Here is a 22,775-nt window from a genome sequence, read left to right as displayed (position 1 = left end):
GTAAATTCTGTCTCTTTTGAATATTTGCTAATGCTATTTTTAACGCTGTTGTGCTGTATTGTGGTATCTATCCATTTGTTTTTAATGATAGGATTATTGGCTCTCTCCCTCCCTCCCTCCCTCCCTCCCTCCCTCCCTCCCTCCCTCCCTCCCTCCCTCCCTCCCTCCTCTCTCTCTCTCTCTCTCTCTCTCTCTCTCTCTCTCTCTCTCTCTCTCACACACACACACACACACACACACACACACACACACACACTGCTTTGTTAGCCCCTCCAAGCATCTCCATTGGAAAGCAAAGACTGCCTCCTTTTGCTCTGTACTAGTTTAGATCTAAAGCATGCAAATTCTGTTGCATGTTGAAATTAGGCAGCTATTTGGGCTGGAAAATTTTATAGACTTTTTCTGCATAAACCTGCAAACAAAAAGACGAGGTCTAAGGTTAATTTTACCTCCTTACATACGAGCCCTCTTGTAAATGAAAAGCACTCAGAACTGGCTTAAAATGTGAATGCAACATATAATAATTGACAGCTTCTTGACTTAGCTTATTTCTCCCTCAGGGCCCCATCTACAACCACTCACTTATATAATAGAAAAAAGGCTATGGGAATGGGCAAAGGCTAGGGTGATATTGGATTTTGAGCACACGGTAAATTATGAATTTTCCACTTAGCTCCAAGTCGCACAAGTATACAATTATTATTTAAAGTAAACTCCTCCAAGAGCATAGTCATTATATCAAATGATACTATCAATCATTGTGTTCCTTAGTAAGACTCCTTTTCTTACGCTGGTTGTTTTCCTATTCCTGCTGAGTGTGTGCTTAAAAATAGACAGTCTATGTCACATTTATCTAAAGCGCATTTCCCCAGGGCAGTTGAAGGATGTAAAGCTCAGTTTGCAACCATTTTTCATTTCCCAATTCTCTTTCTCTCTCTCTCTCTCTCTCTCTCTCTCTCTCTCTCTCTCTCTCTCTCTCTCTCTCTCTCTATTTTGAAATCATTCAGTTTGGGGGCTTTTGTTTTGTTTTGTTTTGTTTGCACTTTCAAATTGTGCCTTTACTAGACACTGTGCGTGCTTGAAAATGAAACCAAAACCAGAGAAATAGAATTTCTATGACACCTCTGATAAACTATTAATATGTTAGTTGCAAATTTAGAAAGTAAAATATTACAATTTAAATTGAAACACAGGACAAAAGACACAGCTTTTGTCTTAGGGTAGAAATACTGGGCAAAAAATACAGACTTTTGTAAATAGGTGGGGCCAGGCAGAGGTGCAGAGGTGCCTTCCACAAACCACAGTGTATCCTTTGGATTTATGCACATGCACTCAACCCCTACAACCACATAGCCTTCCTTGCTTGCTTGCCACAGGTCTGCTACTCTTGCAAGTGAGAAATCACTCTGTTACCTCCCTCCATGCTTCTTCAGTTCTCTCTATCTCCCATATGGTCAACAGAAAGATACCTTACTGGGATTTGTAGTCTGGTAAGAGCAGGGAAAGAGGAAGAGAACTCAAACATTCTGAATGCACTGCACTGCACTCCAACCTGCTTTATTGAGTTTGAAACCATCCAGTGACCCTCTGGAATTTTCAAAGAGATATGTGAAACTTGGATAGAACCTGGGCAGAAATTTTCACCATGAGTTTCTAATATTTTAATTAGTTTGACCAGCATACAAATCAACCAAATGTTTGGTTGATTGGTGAAAATTTAAGCTAAGTAGATAGTAAGATTATGAGATAAGGGTTTTTCAGGGTTTTTTTGAGGTGCTACTGGAATAAAGAATTTAAAAGACAATAGTAAAAGTAGCCTAACAGCAAATGATAAATTTTGTTTTTCAAATTAAGCTCTCCACACTTTCTCCAGTATTTCTAAAGAGTACATATTGAGGGTTTGTTAATATGCAAATACATTTGCATTTAACTAAGTACCCAATCAATCAGTTAAAGACTGGTCAGTAGGTGGCAATTAAGCAACAAAATATTCTTCATCAGTTGGCAGCCCTAGTTGGTACTCATAGACATCATCTGCAAGATGCTTCCCATATTTGGAAGTGTAGTACAGTACTGTATTCAAATCAGCACTTATTCTATCAGTTCCATATACAAAATATCCAACCAGCCACAGGGAGAAAGGAACTATGAAAAGCTATTTTTAGGAACAGTTGGAGTTTACCAGATTTAAATGTTTATCCAATACCAAGCCAAGAGAGATAATTCTTAAATGCAAGGGATTAAAATTTTCATTCATAACTTCACACAGAATGTAATTTTTAAAGCTGCCCCAAGAGATCTCCAAGGTAAAAGGGAGAGTATTAAAAGAATAAGGCTCTAATCCCTTCAAAGATTTACGTACAGAGGTTTATGCAGAGCATATTAAACTCACACAATTATATTGTGGTCTGAAGCAGCAAAGAATACCCTGTTGTTAGGAGAAGCTCTACGCAGCAGGTAGGGTGTGACTCTTGGGCACTCAAATGCTTGATTTTCCAAATTTCAGTTATTTCATGGACGTGTTTGCTTTGATTTCTAGCTACCCATAATAGCACGGGATAAACTGAAAAATTGGGTTATGCACTCCATCCAGTCAATTCCCTTTTTGCTTCTTTGGGCTAAGCCACTTAATTCTCCCCCTGCCTTGAATCCATCTTGCTCAATTGGTCTTTCGTCAAGCCCCAGCTACAGAGTTAAGAAATGACTTTTCATGTAACAGTCTCACTCCACAACACACACACAAACCCTGGACATTTTATGTACAATTCAGAGCCACACCATACGTTTAAAAAGCACTCAATGCACATATAAAGTATATGACTTTCCCTCAAGAATCCTGGAACTATGGTTTCCTCCTTAACAGACTATAGTTCTCATGATTCTTATCAATGGGATTACACCACTACTAACATCACTATGATTCTCAGAGCCATTTCTGTTAAGGAATAAGGGATTTTTTAATTTTATTTTTATTTTTACAGATTTCCCCTTTCTCCTGCAGCCCTCCACGCTGCTTTCACTTCTGTAGCAGATTGGAAGGCAGAGGGGGCTGCAGTGGACAGGGTGGGAGGAATCAGCAAATACACATGCACACACACTACAGACAAGCAGACACACATATTCCCAGCTCAAACAACCTGCACTTAGAGTACACTCATACCTCGGTTTAAGTTCACTTGGGTTTGAGTACTTTCAGTTTAAGTACTCCGCGGACCTGTCTGGAACGGATTAATTCCCTTTCCATTACTTGCAATAGGAAAGTTCACTTTAGGTTAAGTACGCTTCAGGTTAAGTACAGACTTCCAGAACCAATTATGTACTTAAACTGAGTTACCACTGTATCTGTAGAAACTGGAGATAGGAAACTTCAGGTTATTAGGCCACAAAAGAGAGCTTTGATGCAAAAACTAGGTAACAAAAACCCATTAACACATTAGTGCCTTATTATGTTTTCTCATGTGAAACAGAATAGAAACAGACCCCAAAGTGTCCTTCATATGTTACTGAACATTTATTTTTTAAAAGAGGGGGGGGGACCCATGTCCCTCCAGGTGTTGTTGAACACCTAGCTCTCATCAGCCCCAGCCAGCATGACCAGTTGCCAGGAATGGTGGAAGCTGGAATGCCACTGATTCCCCATACTGGCTTCAGCTAACTACATACTTGTGCAACTTAGTTACAACCATTTTTTTACATGTCTTCTCAGAATCAAGCCACACAGAGTTCACTGGGTTACTAGATATAGCCTCCATGCAAGCTGAAGTTGCTTGAAGTGTCAAATAATTCTTAAATTAGCAGGAAAATGTAAATCTGGTAATAGCTAAGCTGATTGAAGCCACAGTTTTTACTTTATCTCATGAAAATTCTCAGCGGGAGGTAAGCGTACTTAAACACCTTTCCATAATATTTCAGTTCGCTGAGACAGATGATAGGAACAAAGACAACGGTTTATGCTGAAGTGCAGTGAGCTTCTGTGGAATAGTGTCATTTATCTAGGCATAGTTGAATATATGCAAAATATATATCTGGATGAGATCCTCAGTATTCAGTAACATCTGCTTTTAATTAATTCACTTACATTGCAGTTCTGCACACACTTACCTGGGAAGTAAGTAACTCATTGGACTCAATGAAAGAAGTGAACATAAAGTTAGTCATATCCATTAATTTCAATGTGTCTGTTCTGAGTAGGAATGCCACCCAATGAATAGGATTCATAGGATTACATTGTAAATCTGCAATTCGCCACCCATTTTCCTGGGAGTAAGCTCCACTTAACTCAGCCCGGTTTACTTTGGAATTTAAGATTGTACTGCAGTAAATGTATTGCTTTTGAAATCACACACTCTGAGAGCTCTAGAAAGAGCTCATTAATGACAGCTACAGGGGACCAACCCATCTCCCTCTTTTTCAGTTTAAGAGTTACATTCATTTCTGGACAAGCTTCCAGTGGGGGCCAAGGGAATGCATGTGGTTAATGGGGCAAGAGGCAAAAGTGGGCAGAGCAATGAATGTAAATTTTACCTCTTTGGAGGATAGAAAGTAGTAGGCTACTTTCTATCCTCCAACCAGACAAGCAAGAGGCATTATCGTAGTTTAAAGACACATTCCAGACAGGCAAAAACATCATATGTGTGAAGGAGGAGGACTGGTGATAGGGGTGGCTTAGGGAGAGGGGTATGGCCAGAGAAGAGTTCTGAGGACCAGATAGAAAGACCTGAAAGGCTGTATTAGCCCTTAGACCTGATGTTTCCCACCCATACTATGCTGTATTGCGGCATGCTTCCCATTTCCCACACTGTTGGGGAGTTCAAAGGGCAGTGCTACTGGGCTTGATATTCTTTGGTGGAGACCATTGGAAACATTTTTGTAATACAGTAATTGTGTATTTTAAAATGCACAAGTGTGGTGAAAAACAGTACAGTAGTGGAAAACTGCAGGTGTTCTTACAAGCAGAAGGAAAACTACCCAATGTTAGATCCCTAGACTCTCTGATTCCTCTAGGTAACTTTTGCCTTCAGCCATTCACTTTCTGCCTCTTCCAAATTGCTTTATGACTTTTTATCATCCCCCCCCTCTCTCACACACACCTCTGTTTCCATCCCTGAGAAGAGGTGCCACTTCCCCAAACTCCTAGTGTAGAGGTGATGAACTGCCAGATGTTATTGGTCTCCAACTCCCATCAGCAGAGGTGGATTTGGGGAGTATGACAAGTTTTCCTGCCCTGGGTGCCAGGTCAAGAGGGCAACAATGATGAACAATGGAAGGCGAGAGGCGGAGGGACACTGGATTTTGGTGTTGTGCAGGGTGCTGCTGAAATTTTTAAAGCCCAAAGTCTGGCATTTCCAAGCCCCATCACATATGACGAGTGGTCAGGGATGATCAGGGGTGCCATGGGGGTGGGCAAGCCCTCCCCCCAATTTTCAAGGAAGCAATCAGGTTCCCTCAAATTTCTGTGGCAGCCATGCACACATGTCATGGGGCATGTTAATGTCAGTCGCACATGCTGCAGGGCACGCCAGCACTACCTTGCAGTGTTCGCAAGTGATGTCAGCATTCCCTGTGGTGTGTGCGCACATTGTGCACATGTCATGCAGCCCCGGACCCCTCAGTCATGAGGGCAAGCCAGTGTGCTTGGGGTTGATGGTAGTTGTAATCCAACAGCATCTGGAGGGCTATTGGTTTCCCATCAATTCTCTAGTGGATATTTTATTCAAAGACAGCAGAATACATTGCCAGGGTGTTCTGAGCTTCTCACCAGCATTTTAACTATCAAAGCAATGGCCATCCAGCTGTGCAACAATTTTATGGGCAGCCAAAACATCTAAATGGAGGTCTGGCAACCTTCCACTGGTACAGACCGAATAAGCATGAAGAATAAGGTCTACGTCTTCTGCCCCCTTCCCACTCAGTTATTTATGCAGCTACATTCAGTTATTTGTTCTGTCTTTTTGCCAGAAAATCCCACTTCCCTTATTTCTGCAAACTGTCTCAGAATTATGCTATCCATCATAATGTCATTATATAGCACACTCTAGAAATCTGTCTTGTTAAATACATATCCCTACGGAACAGCTGCTATTTTAATGTATCATGCAGACGTGGCGGTTAGACAAATCTAAGGGATTGTTTAGTCTATTGAGCTTCAGCACATGGTGTTTGAAATAAAGGCAGTCACTGGAAACTTTTTTTTGTCCTACTGGGATTATATTTGCTGTATAGAGAGCATGCTTGAGTACCATTGGTCAGACATGGTTTCCTAGACTCTAGCCTTGTCATCAAATAATAATCCCACTTGCCTCTTTGGGTTTTTGTCTGCAATTCATTTGTTATAATTTCCACCCCCGCTATGGAAATTTAAGATGGAACATTTGAAACATGGGGAAAAAAGATATTTATTGAATAGGAAGGAAACAGGAAAAGATTTTGCAAAGAGTTTTAGGGGATTTAACCTTGACAGTTTATATGTTAATATTTCTTTTACCATTTATTGTGTATGCTCCGTTTCAAAAAGCCACCCTGAGCTCTTAGGAACAAAGGAAAATTCATTCAAGTTAGTTGCACACTCTTCAACAACACATTTGATCAGTATTTCAGCTGGATGCTACTTCTATAGTAGCAATCAAAATTGGGCCAGCTCTCCACAACTTAGAACGCCGGCTCCCTCGGCCTATAGATCTACATTGGCTCACAGTACGTTTCCGAGCACAATTCAAAGTGTTGGTGCTGACCTTTAAAGCCCTAAATAGCCTCGGTCCAGTATACCTGAAGGAGCGTCTGCACCTCCATCATTCTGCCCGGACACTGAGGTCCAGCACCGAGGGCCTTCTGGCGGTTCCCTTGTTGCGAGAAGCCAAGTTGCAGGGAACTAGGCAGAGGGCCTTCTCGGTGGTGGCGCCTGCCCTGTGGAACGCCCTCCCAACAGATGTCAAAGAGGAAAACAACTACCAGACATTTAGAAGATATCTGAAGACAGCCCTGTTCAGGGAGGCTTTTAATGTTTAATAGATTATTGTGTTTTATTTTTCTGTTGGAAGCCGCCCAGAGTGGCTGGGGAAACCCAGCCAGATGGGCGGGGTATAAATAATAAATTATTATTATTATTATTATTATTATTATTATTATTATTATTATTATTATTATACTATAGAGCGAGATGAGCGCCACAACCCCAGAGTCGGACATGACTGGACCTGATGGTCAGGGGCGCCTTTACCTTTATTATACAATCCAATCACATAACTGATATTTGTTGTTGTTTAAATTTCCATACGACCCTTCATCCAGGGATCACAAGGTAGCTTAGAATATCAAAACATAAAAATACATAACATAGTAACAAACAAAAATAACAAAAATAGAAAAATGCTTTCCCAGTACAGGCAAATAGTCCCATTGAAACATCATTGTGTCAATCCTGCAAGGAGGATCCATGTATCAGAGCAGATTTCTACACATGAAGTCTGGATTGCAATGCTCATACATGCTCCATCGAACTATAGGACATGTCTTTTGATGAAAACATTTATCCACATGTTTTTGTCCCTAGATGCCTATAAGTATAATTGGACCAGGTAGGTCCAGCTCCTCCTACATAAACCTGCTGTTGAAAGGGGTAGAGCTCAGTGATAGAGCACATAAAGGTTCCAGAGTCATCTCAAAGTTGGGCTGGGAAGGAAACCTGTCTGAAAACCTGAAAAGTCATTGCCAGTTAGATAAAGCCCAATCATTTTCTTTTCAGGCCAGTGTCACATGCCATGCTTCTATTCATAAGCCTGTTCTGCTTCTACATGAATATGCTTCAACAAACCAGGATGAAAATTCTTACTTAAATACATATTTTATCTCAAATTATGCATTTTTCCAATATACACACACACGCACACACACGCACACACACACACACAGTGGTACCTCAGGTTAAGAACTTAATTCGTTCTGGAGGTCCGTTCTTAATCTGAAACTGTTCTTAACCTGAGGTACCACTTTATCTAATGGAGCCTCCTGCTGCCGCTGCGCCACCGCCACACGATTTCTGTTCTTGTGTCTGTAACCCGAGGTACCACTGTATATGAGAGCTCAGAGGTGCACTAGAACATCATAGATGTGTTCAAGCCAGTGGATAACTAATTTCTAATGCACCCATTATTCTGGAAGGTTTGGATCAGCTCAGCTAGTTTTAGAATTCACAAAATTAAACTTCTTTCAGCATCCATACTGCTATTAAGTATAGAATATCCTGGGCTAGGTGGATGAATGGGCAAAATCTGAGCAAGGCAACTTTCTATGCTCCCATAAGGTGTGTTTTCTTGCCCAGGTATTTGATAGGAATGTTTGCAAAACCCAGATAGTTGGTGAGGTAAACCAACAGGAATTGCACTTCTCTGTAGGTCAGCCGAAAATAACCCCAATGTGCTTTCTCCAGGCTGAAAACCTCTGTGTTGCATGCTAGAAAGAAACCCTAGGGTACTGTTATCATGTCAACAAGACCAGATACAACAGGACTTGAAAAAAGATTCTGGCCCATTCCTTACCCAACAGAGAGAGATTTACAAAGAAAGGGATTGCAGGCAATTACCACATTAAGCCCTAATTAGTAAATTAAGGATAATGGCTTAGATATGTGGTTAATGTTTTGTGTTTGGTTCTTCATGCCTGAACAACTGATAGTAAACACTTTCATATATCCACACATCTTTTCTATTATTCTAAAGAGTTGCTTGGTAATTACATAATAATCAAAGTAATAAAGTTATACTACATCTTTGCTGTTATTGGAAATATCTGATGATTTTCTTAAACTCATTTGTTGACGGCATCATTTAAAATTAATGGTCCGTGGAAGAAAATTCGCTTGTACGTTTCATTTGTCTTCTTTTAATTTCCTCTTATATCTCTCCCCAATCAAATGAAGATAATGAAGCAGAACATCCAAACCTTCCCTTTGTATGTACTTTCACATGCCCTGAAATACTCCCTTGTGGTGGTTGGAGGAAACTTGGGAGGAGTTTTGATGTGGACCTCCCGCAATATAGTCCGATTTAGTCACTTTTCTCATGTGGATCGTGTAAGGAGAAGGCCTGCTCTTGTGCTCAACCAAACTGACTGCTGTTCACCACCTATGGATTCTCATCCAGTCACATTCTTCTCTTTGATATTTGGGTTTTAGATGCTGAGTGTGTGACTGAAGTGAAAAGCAACCCAGTAAAGGGTGGGCGCTAATGTTTTATTCTTGTTGGAAAGTTACCCGGTGAAAGTGAACAGGGCAGTAGTGGGTTGATATTTGGCTTTGCTTGCTTCTATGTGATGTGTGTGTGTTTTTGTGTGTGTGTGTGTGTGTGTGTGTGTGTGTGTGTGTGTGTGTGTTTGTGTGTGACTTTCAATGCACTTTACTTGGCGAGTTGATCTCATGGTTCTGCAGCCTTAACTCTGGATGCTTGAATTTTGAAAAGGTACTGAGAAGTGGTGAAAGCAAATGCGGACATTAGGTCACGCACATTTGATGCAGACAGTAGCATCTGCCTTGCTTGCAAAAGGTCCCAGGATCAATCCTTGGTGTGTCCAGGTAGGGCTGGGAAAGGTTTCTGCCTGAATCCCTGGAGAACCATGGTCTATCAGCGTAAACGGTGATGAGCTAGATGGACCAGTGGTCAGACAGTTTTCTGTGGCAGCTTTCTACGCTCTTAGTAGAAAAAACAAAAACAAATTCCATTCTTCAATAATCATGAAACTAACTGTAAATTTTTCTAATAACCCAGTGAGTCTAGTACAGGGAAAGAAATCATTCATTATAATTAGAATGCGTACCTGCAATTTTAAAGAAGTATTATAATCTTTTCATATTCTACCTGATTTCATTTATTATCTTGCAGTTGAAAAAGAGAGAGCATATGCATCATCAAAAAAAAGGCATAGATGTGCATAAAATAATGCTTCTTAATATGTATGTATATATGCACACTTAGAAATAATTACTGTAATTTAAATAGATATGCAATGCATCTCACCATAGTGAGGAAGAGGATGACCAGGTTACTCTGTGTGTCTGCTTAGTTTGCTAACAGTTAATGGGCATCTACAAGAGTCCATCTCTCCTTTCTTAAGGCTCTTTATCTTCAAAACAGCTCTGAGCCAGGCAACACTCCAAATAGAGGAATGTCATTGTAATGTATGACACATTGGCCATGCTAACTTGCTTCACATGACATATATGAAATGATAATTAACTTATAATTGACACAGTGGGGGGAAATTAGCCTGCATTTCTCACCTTCTTTCTTTTTCTCTCGTTCCTCCCTCTAGGAAATAATTTGGGAATCTATCCAGAATTAAAGCGATGCGCTTAAGGAGTGTTTACATCTCATTTATGGAAAAGTACACCTGAAATTTCAAGAGGATTATATTATTCCTTTTTACTCTTCTGGTGGCCCTGTGAGAAGAAGTGTTAAGATTTGTGGATACTCTGGTGCCTATACATTAACCAAAAATGAAGGTGGACAACTGTTTACATGCTACCCTTATCTGCCTGGGAATGCTGTGCTTCAGCCTTGCAATAGAGATTGGGAAACTGAATCGTTTCAGGCCATCACTCCATGGCCATCATGAAAAAGGAAAGGAAGGGCAAGTTCTCCACCGTTCAAAAAGAGGATGGGTATGGAACCAGTTCTTTGTAATAGAGGAGTATACGGGACCTGATCCTGTTTTAGTGGGAAGGGTAAGAAAGCCTTTATTCTTTATCAGTTGTTATATTTTACCTCTATATTAAGCTGCAGTTCTACAAATGTATGTTCCTCCAGATGTTGTTGGATGTCTGTTCCCATTATCTGCTGCCCCTATATATTCTGCTGCCTGAAGCAGTTGCCTCACCTTGCCTCATAGCTGGGCCAGCCTTGCATCCAAGAGTCTCTCTGATACCCTCCCAAGAACCATATCCTCTAGAGACAGAGCTATCCTTTGAAATGTGCACGTCTTTGTATTTTGTAATGCAGTCCTCTAACCAAATAATGTGTACATTAGAGGAAAGAGTACACAAAAATGCATATACTGGTGAAAATGACATGCAGAAGTGCATCATAGCAAGTAAAATTGCTTGCAAAACAGTGTATATTTGGCAAAACTACATACAAAAATGTACATATTTGGCAACATAGGAGCCAACTCCTAGGGTCTGAGGGGTCTTTGGTCCCCCCCAATAAATTATTTGAGGCTGCGGGGCCCCCAAAGTTGATGGGCATTGGCTTTCAAATGGTATGCATGTACTGTGTCATGTGATCAATTATGTGGGGCGGGACTTACCTGCCCCCTGCTTATTTTATTTAAGTTGGCACCCCTGTTTGGAAAAGTGTGTGTTAAAATCTTTGTGAGGACCTTTAAAATTTAAATATTCCTATTGATGCATTTCGGTTGAGGGAAAAAATGAGAGAAACTGAAATTAACTGAAATTGACCCATCCTAAATTTACCCCAGGGTTGAACCTAGAACCTTCTGCATGCAAAGCAGCCAATCCACCATTGTGTGATAGTCCCTCCTCAGTCTTTCTCTGCTTGTCTGTATTCCCCTTTCCAGGGGAAGGTTCTTCGTGTGTATGCGCATGATGGATGATCAACATTTGTGTGGCAACTCACATGACAGAGCACTCAGATGACTTCTCTATTACAAAAGCAGTAGAACCAGACTTTTAAAAGTCATCCTTGATAGAAGAAAACTGTGTTCATACTTGAGTTGCAGCCTGCATTTGCTCTTACCCAGAATGCAACCTATTTTTCCAAGTTATAACAGAATGTACCTTAAAAAGTGCTGCCCTGCTTGCATCAAAGGACCTGCACCAGCATTAAACAGCAGGAATGGATTAACCATACTGAGTGGTTCTTCACTATTGTACCAGCTTGAACATTTGAGGAAGCGAAGATGGTTCCCAGTCTTATACATTACTTTTTCATATCAATTCACAGAGCCAGTGCCTGTAAGCATTATGAAAGTGAAGGAAGGCAAGTGGGGCTCCGATTTCATTTTATACTTTAATTGCTTTAGTGCCATTCATTAAAATATCACAATGGGCATTAAGTAGCTAAGAAATTGGAAATGAGGTGGAAGCCAATGGGTGGTTCATTTGTTGCAGCCCCATGCTTCACATATCTCATTTTTTAAAAAAATTCAGTTTAAAAAAGTATTTGATGAATATAAAACCTTTCATAAAAGATACTCTGCTTTTGCCTCTTAATCTCAACAACTAATAATCGGTTTTACTTTCCACATCCCCCCCCCCAAAAAAAATCCCAAGTACATTTTGAACTAATCCTTAGTTCACTTTGTGAATTCTTTCTTCAGGCTATTTGAAATTACTTGTCATTATATCCATGGCAGAGATGCCCAGAAGCATCATAGAACAGGAGTGTAGAACCTTTTTTTCAGCCTAGGATTCCCTTCTGCGCAAACTTTTCTGAGGCCACATGGCAGTGGTGGGCTAAGGGTTAAGGATTTACCTTTGTACAGTACAGTAAGCTCTCTCTCTCTCTCTCTCTCTCTCTCTCTCTCTCTCTCTCTCTCTCTCACACACACACACACACACACACACACACACCTCTATCTTGTATTCAGACAAGGAAGAGGCTGAGGAGAAGGTGTAGCCTGGGAAGAGTCCCAAGGGGACACATTGGGTTATCAAAGACACATTGGGTTATCAGACTCTCTGCCCGTGCTATGGAAAATCATTTTCTGGAAACAAATAAATTCTGAGTACATATCTGGTTTCTGCCCCATAAATTTACAATATATGGGCAAAAGGAATCTGGGAACCCCAGAAATGTCATTGATATGTTCAAGTCAGTGTGTTGATAAAAAGGATCTTAAAACAACAACAACAACAACAACAACAACAACAACAACAACTTTATCTGTGTGGGTTACCCCAGCTACTCTGGGCAGCTTCCAACATGTATAAAAACATAATGAAACATCAAACATTAAAAACTTCCCAATACAGGGATTAGGAGAAAGGGATTAGGAGAAGAAGAAACATGGAGGGTAATGCTATCAGTGACCCCTGATCACAATGGCAGTATTATCTCCAGTATCAGGGGCAACATGTAGCTGAATACCAGTTGTTGGGGACTACTTTTGCACTCCTGTCCTGCTTGCAGACTTCCCAGAAGCATCTAGTTGCTCACTCTGAGAACAGAATGCTGGACTAGGTAGGCTTTCAGCCTCATCCGTCAAAGCTCTTATGTACTTAGCATTTCATTGGCCTTGAAAACATTATGTGTGTATATCTTGCATTTTGCAGCTTCATTCGGACATCGATTCTGGCGATGGGAACATAAAATACATTCTCTCAGGTGAAGGAGCGGGAATCATTTTTGTCATTGATGACAAATCAGGGAACATCCATGCAACAAAGACACTGGATCGGGAAGAAAGAGCTCAGTACACATTAACGGCACAAGCTGTGGACAGGCATACCAACCGACCTCTGGAACCACCCTCAGAATTCATTGTGAAAGTTCAAGATATCAATGACAACCCCCCAGAATTTTTACATGAAAACTACCATGCCAATGTACCAGAGAGGTCTAATGTAGGTACGTAACAGAAAGCGTGAAATAACAGTTAGTTCTCAGGCTGACAAAGGAATTTCTTGGACAATCGCTATTGACCTGATCATCAATTATGGTTTATGCTTAGGACATGAAATTTCCATTCATGCCTATTTTTCACAAATAGCATATCCATGAGTAAACTTGTGTCTTGACTAGGGATGTCAGAGAATTCTGGTGATAGCACCAATGGGAGCAGAAATTGCCAATCTTAGGTTCTTCTCCTCATGAAGAGAAATCAATCCAGCAATTACTATACATATAATTTCCAGGTACCATGAAATGTTGTTTTTATGAGAGGGAGCCTCTAATAAACACCCCAAATAGTAATATTAAGCAATTGCTAATGAGGTAAAAGGTGACTCAATATAAGTTACTGAACAGTGTAATTCAAATAATTAATTGGACAGAGATTTCCCATAATCCCTAGCACAGCTGGTGGGTAACCAGTGGTGGTTCACTAATAATACCTCATCTAGAGAATTTGCAGTTTTCCAGTGCTTAATTAGTACATAATCTCCCAATCGTTTTGTTTTGTTTTTTAAATAAAAACGAATTTTGAAAATGTTCTCCATGCTTAAATCTGACATATATAGCTTTAACATGCTTACTTAAATCCTGAAATTTATTTTCATACCTTTCTGTTTTCAGGTACATCTGTTATTCAGGTGACCGCTTCAGATGCTGATGATCCCACCTATGGAAATAGTGCCAAACTTGTTTACAGCATCCTTGAAGGTCAACCGTACTTTTCTGTGGAAGCACAGACAGGTGAGCAATTTTTTTATTTTTTATTTGCTACAAGAGAAAGGTGCTTCCTGCACTCCCCAGGGTAACCGGGGCAATGTACCATTACAAATCTGGAAATGTGGTGATCAGAACTGAGCATAAATGAAAATCCAGATACTAATTCATTTTTTTTAAAAAAAGAATGGAGGTGTCTATCATTCTTTATATTGATGTGGCAAGTCCTGATACCCTTTAACAGCTGTACCAACATAATGGCATAGAACAGTGGTAACACATCTGCTTTGCATGTAGAAAGCCCCAGATTAAACCCCTGGTACCTCCAGATAGTCCCATGGACTGCAAGAAGATCAAACCTATACATTCTTAAGGAAATCAGCCCTGAATGCTCACTGGAAAGACAGATCCTGAAGCTGAGGCTCCAATACTTTGGCCACCTCATGAGAAGAGAAGACTCCCTGGAAAAGACCCTGATGTTGGGGAAGATGGAGGGCACAAGGAGAAGGAGACGACAGAGGATGAGATGGTTGGACAGTGTTCTCAAAGTTACTAACATGAGTTTGACCAAACTGCGGGAGGCAGTGGAAGACAGGAGTGCCTGGCATGCTCTGGTCCATGGGGTCATGAAGAGTCAGACACTACTAAACGACTAAACCACAACAAACAACACCTCCGGACAGGACTTTGAATGTCCTCTGTCTGAAGCCGTGGAGAGTCGCTTCCAGACTGAGCTACATGGACTAATGGCCTGACTCAGTGTAAGATAGTATCCTGTATTCCTAGAAGTTTTCAACCACAGATTCCATAATCATTGACCACTGACTACATGTGATGGGCATCCAAAACATCTAGTGATCTCCGGGCTGGTGAAGGCTGCTTTAGAAGAAAGGATGAAGTGCCAACAATGGGGGGGGGGGATACTTCTTCCTATTACCAAAGACCATGTGATTTACCTTTGTAATGTATCTACTGTCTATAGGAGCCTTAAAATCTGCCTTTGGGAGCATTTGACTAGTTCTGACTGAACAGTAATTAGTGTCCTGGACTTAGATTAAAAATCTAAACTGAAAACATTTTTGAATATGTGCAGTCTGATTTTGCTATAGAGCTGTAGAAGACTCTCTGAGGGGAAATGTCATTTGTCTTGGAACACATTCAAGCATTGTGAGAGAGGCAAATTCATATTCTGAACCACCTAGTTACAAACTTTGACAGCACCATTACTTTTCAGTTGTAGATACAGTCTGACATTTCATATCAACAACTGGCTCCAGACAATGGTTGTACAACATGCAATTCACCAAGCAAAAGCCGTCTATTAACAATGTATTTTAGCCTGCCAAATGCTTGGGATGTGCAGACCTGTCTTTTTGCTAGTCTGTAACACTTCTGCATGTCTTCACCTTTGTCTATCCCACTTCCGCATTTATCTTTGGAGTTGCTTTCTTAAAATACTGAATATATAAATTAAATAAAAATCTACATGAAAAGTCACTTTTAAATATGTGTTCTTAATAGAATAGAATAAAATAGTAATTTATTCGTCAAGTACTTACATACTTGGAATTTGCTTTGGCTAATTTTACAATGTAAATGTGCTTTATACAAAATATCTGTTAAATATCTGTGTGAGGATCGGAGTGTGCAGAACACTATTTCAAGCAAAGAGGAGCCACTCCGACTGCACCTGGAGCTTTTGCCTTCTGTCCCCGTAGTGAATTCAGAACAGGTTGAGGTGGTTGTTGGTGCCTCTGGCGCCGAGTGAATTGCTCTAGTTGATAATGCTTGACTTTGCTATAAAACTGATTCAGGTCGTTTGCCAATTTTTGACTCTCCGGAGCAGAAGAATATGTTCTCTTATATTCAGTTTAAAAAGATGTTCTCTTATACAGTATTCAGAAATGTTCTGCAAATTCTTCCGAAGAGTAGCCGAGACATGTTTGAGAATTGAGTCCGAATCATACGTTCGTTTTGTCACCATAATCTCCTTCGTCAGTGTGCTCCTAGCTTGGTTGTACAAATTTCTGTCTTAACAGACTTCCTCTAATTTTAAAGATGTCCTTAATGTTTCTTGAATGGAGAACTGTACTCTAATAAAGTCTGTACTCAAATTTAGAACAGGAACAGAAAGTGTGTCTATATTTAACCAGTATTATTCCGGCAGCATATCTTGGCTTCATCATTGTTCTTCCCTAGTATCATGTTTAGAGCTGTTTATATATGTCTTCCAGTTTCTCAAAAGTTTTATTTCTTTGAAAAAGCAACTTCCATTTTTTTCTCCCTCTTTCTCAGGGCACTCAAATTTTTTTAAAAAAAATAATTTTTGTGGGCGCTGGATTGGATTTATCATATTCAGGTTGCTGTGTGTGTGTGTGTGTGCTTCCATTAAATATTTCTCCAGCACGTTGCAGCTTTCCCAGATGCCTATTCTTCCCGATATAAAAAAAATCCCCATGGGATAAATTACCTGACAATGTCTCCCCCTGAGCTTTATTTGAAGCATCGTAAGCCAGGCAGCCTTGCTACTGAGTACATGAGTTCAGTGCGGTCACTGGTTTTATTTTAAAGGGAAGTCTAGATCATGGGAGAGTACAGGCCTCTAGAGAGATGATTTGTAGGATGAAAGAAAGGACAGTCACATACACCTCTTGGCCACCTTGATAGTAGCCCACCCAGCATAATTTCTCTGAATTTTTTCTCTCCCCTTTCATAATCCTCAAATACAACTTATTTTTTCATTAACTGGTGCAGAATAGCTGGGAAATGAGAAATTGTTGGCATAGACCTGAATATACCAGTCACAACCTCTCACCCAAATCTCCTGAAGCAAGGGATAGGATCTGAAGAGCTGAATATTACCCAGCCTATGTTGGGCTCATTCTTTCCTTGCTGGCAGTTGCTAGCTATGAGGAATCTGGACCGGTGCTGATGCATCTGAATATATATGGTTATCAGTGTGTATAGTAAATGTTTAAAGAATGTTTTCTGAGCCCCCCTTCTATCTTTTACCTGCAGGTATTATTAGAACTGCCCTTCCCAACATGGACAGAGAAGCGAAGGAAGAATATCACGTTGTCATACAAGCAAAGGACATGGGAGGACACATGGGAGGGCTCTCAGGGACAACCAAAGTGACAATTACACTTACTGATGTCAACGACAACCCGCCAAAGTTCCCGCAGAGTAAGTAAAGAACATTAGAAGAGCCCTGCTGAATCATACTAAAGGCCTATGCCAGGCATAGGCAAACTCCGGCCCTCCAGATGTTTTGGACTACAATTCCCATCATCCCCGGCCACTGGTCCTGTTAGCTAGGGATGATGGGAATTGTAGTCCCAAGCATCTGGAGGGCTGGAGTTTGCCTATGCCTGGCCTATGCAGTCCAGCATCACCCTGTTTCTCATGGTCAGTGAGATGATTCTGGATGACCCACAACCTTTTTTCTCACTGTTGCTACACAAACACACACACAAGTCACTACTATTTGGTGGCATACTACCTATGAACCAGGAGGTTCCTTATAGCCACCATGGATAATAGCCATTTAGGGATCTATATCCCTTGCTGTTGCCTGTTAGCAAGCAGCATTCAATAGTGCACAGACCAGGCATCCCCAAACTTCGGCCCTCCAGATGTTTTGAACTACAATTCCCATCTTCCCCGACCACTGGTCCTGTTAGCTAGGGATCATGGGAGTTGTAGGCCAAAACATCTGGAGGGCCGCAGTTTGGGGATGCCTGGCACAGACTCTGAAGTTGGTGTTGCAAGCCTTCTTAAGAATAATGCAGTGGGTTATGTATTCAGAAAATATTTGAGTGATCTATTACCATAGCACACATGGAACGTCAGCTGGGTATTTTGGCCATCCTGCCTAAGTGCAGTCCTATAAACATCTACCCAAAAGTAAAATCCCATTGATCTTAATGAGGACTACATTTAGGTAAGAGTTTCTGGGATCATTGCAGACCAGTGAAGCTAAAATCTTCTGGAATAGCTTTATTTTGGCCAAACAAATAAAGCTCCAGTAATAGAGTGGTTGGGCCTGGTGAACCTATTTAGGGAGTACAGTCCACAGTGTGGGTGTCACTACTGAGAATAGATTGAGCTTGATTAATGCTGCCATTTTCAGCAGCATCTCCATCTTACTCATAATGTGTAGTTCCAGTAGTGGATGGCATGGTGAACTGGAAGTGCTCAGTCACTCTTTGTTTCAAGGAAAGAGAGGAATAAGGAGATAGGGAGGTTGGCGTGCTGTAAATGCACTGGTCTAGCGTGTGCTCCTGCACTGTGTTTGCACTGCCCACACCAGTTTGCACTTTCACAAGATCCCTCCCCCTATCCTTCCTAGTAAGCAGCAGTGACTCAACTGTCAGGAGGTCAGGTGAGCACTGCTGCCATTCCACACTGTATGCCACTGTGTAGTTCATCCCTAAACAACAACTCCAAGGATCTACAAATGGGAACACATCGGCTGAACATCAACAATCCTAAACCCTCAACCAGTCATTGTACAATCTTAATGCACATTATGTAGTTTGGAAGTTAGCTCCAGCAAATTCAGTGGGGCTTAATACCAGCTCAGTGTTTGTAGGATTGTGATTTCAGCATCATTATTATTTATTAAATTTTTATCCCTCCCATCCAGAGTGGCAAACGTCAATACTAAACAATATAAAAAATTCCAAAACCAATTAAAAAATGGCATTCTAAAAACAGTTTAAAACTTGTCTTTTTAAAAGAATCCTCTGCTTTCAAACTAATTATTTCCAGTTTGCCATGGACATGACTTTAAACCAGGCATCCCCAAACTGCGGCCCTCCAGATGTTTTGGCCTACAACTCCCACGATCCCTAACTAACAGGACCAGTGGTCGGGGAAGATGGGGATTGTAGTCCAAAACCTCTGGAGAGCCGAAGTCTGGGGGTGCCTGTTTTAAACCATCATTTTCCTGGGTAAACCAGAATGGTTTAGGACATCTGTTCTAAAAGTTAATGGTGAGTGAGACAGACAAACCTCATTAAGAAGGGCATTCCACAAGGGAACAAACACCAAGAAGACCCACTGGGCCATTGCGACTTATCTCAGGGCCCAATATACATGATAGTGGGGAAAGCACCCTTTTAAGCACTTGGGTACCAAGCTGTTTAGAGCTTGTATGCTAGTGCTAATAGTTTTGATTTGGTCTGGTAGCTTAGGCAAAATGTATCAGTATCACTTGAGCTCCTCTGCCTCACCCTTAAATATGTAGACACATCTATATCAAATTGAGTTTAGGAGTCATTATCAAAACACCCTCTTTAAAAAGGGGGGAGGCAAGCTTATTCATAAAAGGATTAAACCACTTCCTAGTGACTCACAGTGAATTGTCCCCCCCCCAGGCAAGATTAAAACCCAGGGGGAGGTTTTGTGCTTTCTGTCTCACTTTCAAAACATACTGGACAATGATGTTTTAAAAACATACTCCTACTGAGATCAATGGGATGTGACAAAGACTTTTGTGGAAAGCACTGGAAAAACCTGTTAAATGAGACAGTTGAGACTGCACTGGATGAAAGCAATAAAAATATATTTGAGAGGGGGGAAATATCCATTGTAACAAGAGAGGGATGAAAGAAATGGAATCTCACTTCTTCCAGTTTGTATATTTATGAGTTTGTGCACACTGTGAAACTGACAAGGACACTGTTCTTAAAAGCAATCTCTGTTTAGATTTCATTTCTATCCCAGTGATGCACAACAATTACATCAGCTGTTTTTCTGTGAATTATCTGACTTTGGGAGGCCCTGATTTCTTAAGATTTTTGAGGGTTAGGTTGTTGGTTTTGATTGTGAATACCTATGCTCAAAGTGTGGCATGTCAAAAATGAAGTGTGCAAACATAATTTTTGGGCCCTGTCCTTCTTTGAAATGCACACAAAAAGAAGGTGTGAATAAATGTTCTGAAACCACCCTGGGAGTTGAAGGTTGTTCTGTGATTTGTTTTTAATGTGATTTTCTCTGGATTTCTGCAGTAACACCTGCAGCATAAATTACAGCCTTCGTGTCACAATATATTCTGCATGGTCTTATAGTGCTTGTGACTGAGATTAAGACATGCATAATTGGAAGGTAATTTTCTATAATTGGTTCACAGGTGAATAAGGTGTAGTTTACAGGCTCTTTTCAGAATTGTTGGAAATAAATTCTAGAAATACAGTGTGCTGTAGTGGTTAGTGTACCAGACTAGAACCAGTGGGATCTTGGTTCAAATCCCCCCTCAGCTATGAAGCTTGGGAAAATCTCTTTCTCTCTTATTCTAATTTACCTCACAGGGTTGTTATGAGGATAGCAAGGACAAGGGTATATTGTTGGTTGTGTCAGCTGTGCTGACAGATCTTGTACTGAAGGGTAGAATAACAATTTACTTAACTAACTAAACAAACCTTAATAAGGGCTAGCTTCTTAATCTTCATCCCAAATTGGAAAGCATCATAGCTGCCAAGTTAACCCTTTTTTAAGGGATTTTCCCTTATGCTGAATAGGCTTCCTCGCGAGAAAAGGGAAAACTTGGCAGCTATGGAAAGCATACCTCATAGGACTTGAATATATTCATAAGGGCTAAACAAAACTCAGGAAGGGGGGTTCTTTTCAAGAACATTAGAAATTGAAATATAAAACAAAATCAGTAATTTGAAAACATTTATGCCTACTAAAACCAGATTACACGCCAAACTTGCATACTTTGCTAGGTTTTCTGGAACAGAAAGGGTTTTAGCACATGCTGAAAATAATGTAGTGAAGTTGTCTGCCTATTGTAAATAATGCAGTGAGAGTATTTATTAATGGGCAGGGATTTAGGCGGTAAGCTCTTTGGCTCATCATTCTTGCCTTTGCATCTCAATAAAATGGCAAGCACACTGATGATTTTATATCCTAATTTTAAGAAGCTCCGGACCTTAGTGTTGCATTTTTAAGTCTGAAAATACGGTGATCAAGCTTTCCTTAGCACCTCAGCCCTTGCTCCCCCCCCCCGCTAGACCAATTGCAGTCATTAGCAGTCATTAACAGTCATCAACAGGTTTACCACTCCTATCAGCCCATCACCCATTCCCATCACCCCCACCCCCCACCCTCTGAATATATATAAGGGTCTGACTGCTTCTGTTTCAGTGTATCTGAAGAAGTGTGCATGCACACGAAAGCTCATACCAAAATAAAAACTTAGTTTGTCTTTAAGGTGCTACTGAAGGAATTTTTTTTATTTTGTTTGGGGTTGGTGTGGGTTATTATATTGTTGCATTACACTAGATTTGATCTATTTTGACATATCTACCAAGAAAGCCCTGAACGTCTGCCAAATAACTCCTAGGCATTTGGGAGGATTATTGAATGTGTTATGGAGGGCACTGCCAGTTCACCATCAAACCATGTGACCTGAAACTGCATTCTCAAGTGCACTCAACACTTTCATGCAGCTGTGCATTGCAGAGGAAAATTAGTAGTGGCAGGTAGACTGTCAGTAGGTCTATACAGAAGTACCCAACATACAGGAGTTATTTCCAGAGCTGTGACAGATGGTAGTCCATTGGAGGGCAGCACATTGACTACTTCTGCTCTATGAGATGTCTTGAGTTTTAGCACTTTCTGTGCTGCCTTTTGTGCATATAGTTTAAGCAAGTGAAAAGAATGCACGCAAAGAAACTAATAATGGCTCATTATTAATAAATGCTATTTGCCTAGGTGTTTATCAGATGTCAATATCAGAAGCAGCCATCCCAGGGGAGGAAGCTGGAAGAGTGAAGGCCAAAGATCCAGATATTGGAGAAAATGGCTTAGTAACTTACAACATTATTGATGGAGACGGTATAGAGATGTTTGAAATTACAACCGATTACGAGACTCAGGAAGGGGTTGTGAAGCTTAAGAAGGTAAGCAATGCGATCCTTTCATTCCTGTTAATGGATAATATACTTCATTTTCTTCCCATGCCTTGCAGAAACTATAATAGCCATAGATTATTGCTCATGGTAAGAAAATCACAGCAAATGCAGTTTTGGATAATTTGTTTATGAAGCTATGATTAACTTCCAGCATCCCATTTTACTGTTATCTGCTAATGCCTGGAGCCAGAATGGAAGGAAAGAGATTATGAAAAGAAAGCATTGATGCATAGAAGCTTCTTAACATCTTTTTAAAGTGAAGGAAGTACATTCTTCTTTTACTGATCTTCCACTTGAGAAATCAACACCATTCGTTCTTCAAAGCATATTGCGTATTAACTTGGAAGTAAATGATAGGATTGCTTTGGTTATAATCAAGCATTCATTTTCAAGTTGGCAGTACGGTGTGAATTTTTGGATAATGTGAAAATTACAAGAGATTTCTTTTTGTGCCTGCTTTTCTGATGAAAACTTAATTTCTGCTGTCAATATTCCTTCCAAATGCATTCAGTGCTGA

The 22,775-nt window shown here is 40.5% G+C and overlaps 1 protein-coding gene across 1 annotated transcript in view; it reads left to right on the top strand.

Annotated features, from left to right (window-relative positions):
- CDH11 (cadherin 11) overlaps positions 1-22,775 on the top strand; it is a 104,589-nt gene that overhangs the window by 57,498 nt on the left and 24,316 nt on the right. The window contains exons 3-7 of the mRNA XM_035118381.2: positions 10,303-10,714; positions 13,283-13,577; positions 14,244-14,363; positions 17,355-17,522; positions 22,059-22,246. Of these exons, the coding sequence (XP_034974272.1) occupies positions 10,487-10,714; positions 13,283-13,577; positions 14,244-14,363; positions 17,355-17,522; positions 22,059-22,246 (999 nt within the window). The 5' untranslated portion in view covers positions 10,303-10,486. The remainder of the gene's footprint in view (positions 1-10,302; positions 10,715-13,282; positions 13,578-14,243; positions 14,364-17,354; positions 17,523-22,058; positions 22,247-22,775) is intronic.

This window comes from Zootoca vivipara, chromosome 6 (genome assembly GCF_963506605.1).
Source record: "Zootoca vivipara chromosome 6, rZooViv1.1, whole genome shotgun sequence".
In the NCBI taxonomy this organism is placed as follows: domain Eukaryota; kingdom Metazoa; phylum Chordata; class Lepidosauria; order Squamata; family Lacertidae; genus Zootoca; species Zootoca vivipara.
This window is presented reverse-complemented; position numbering and strand designations above follow the sequence as displayed.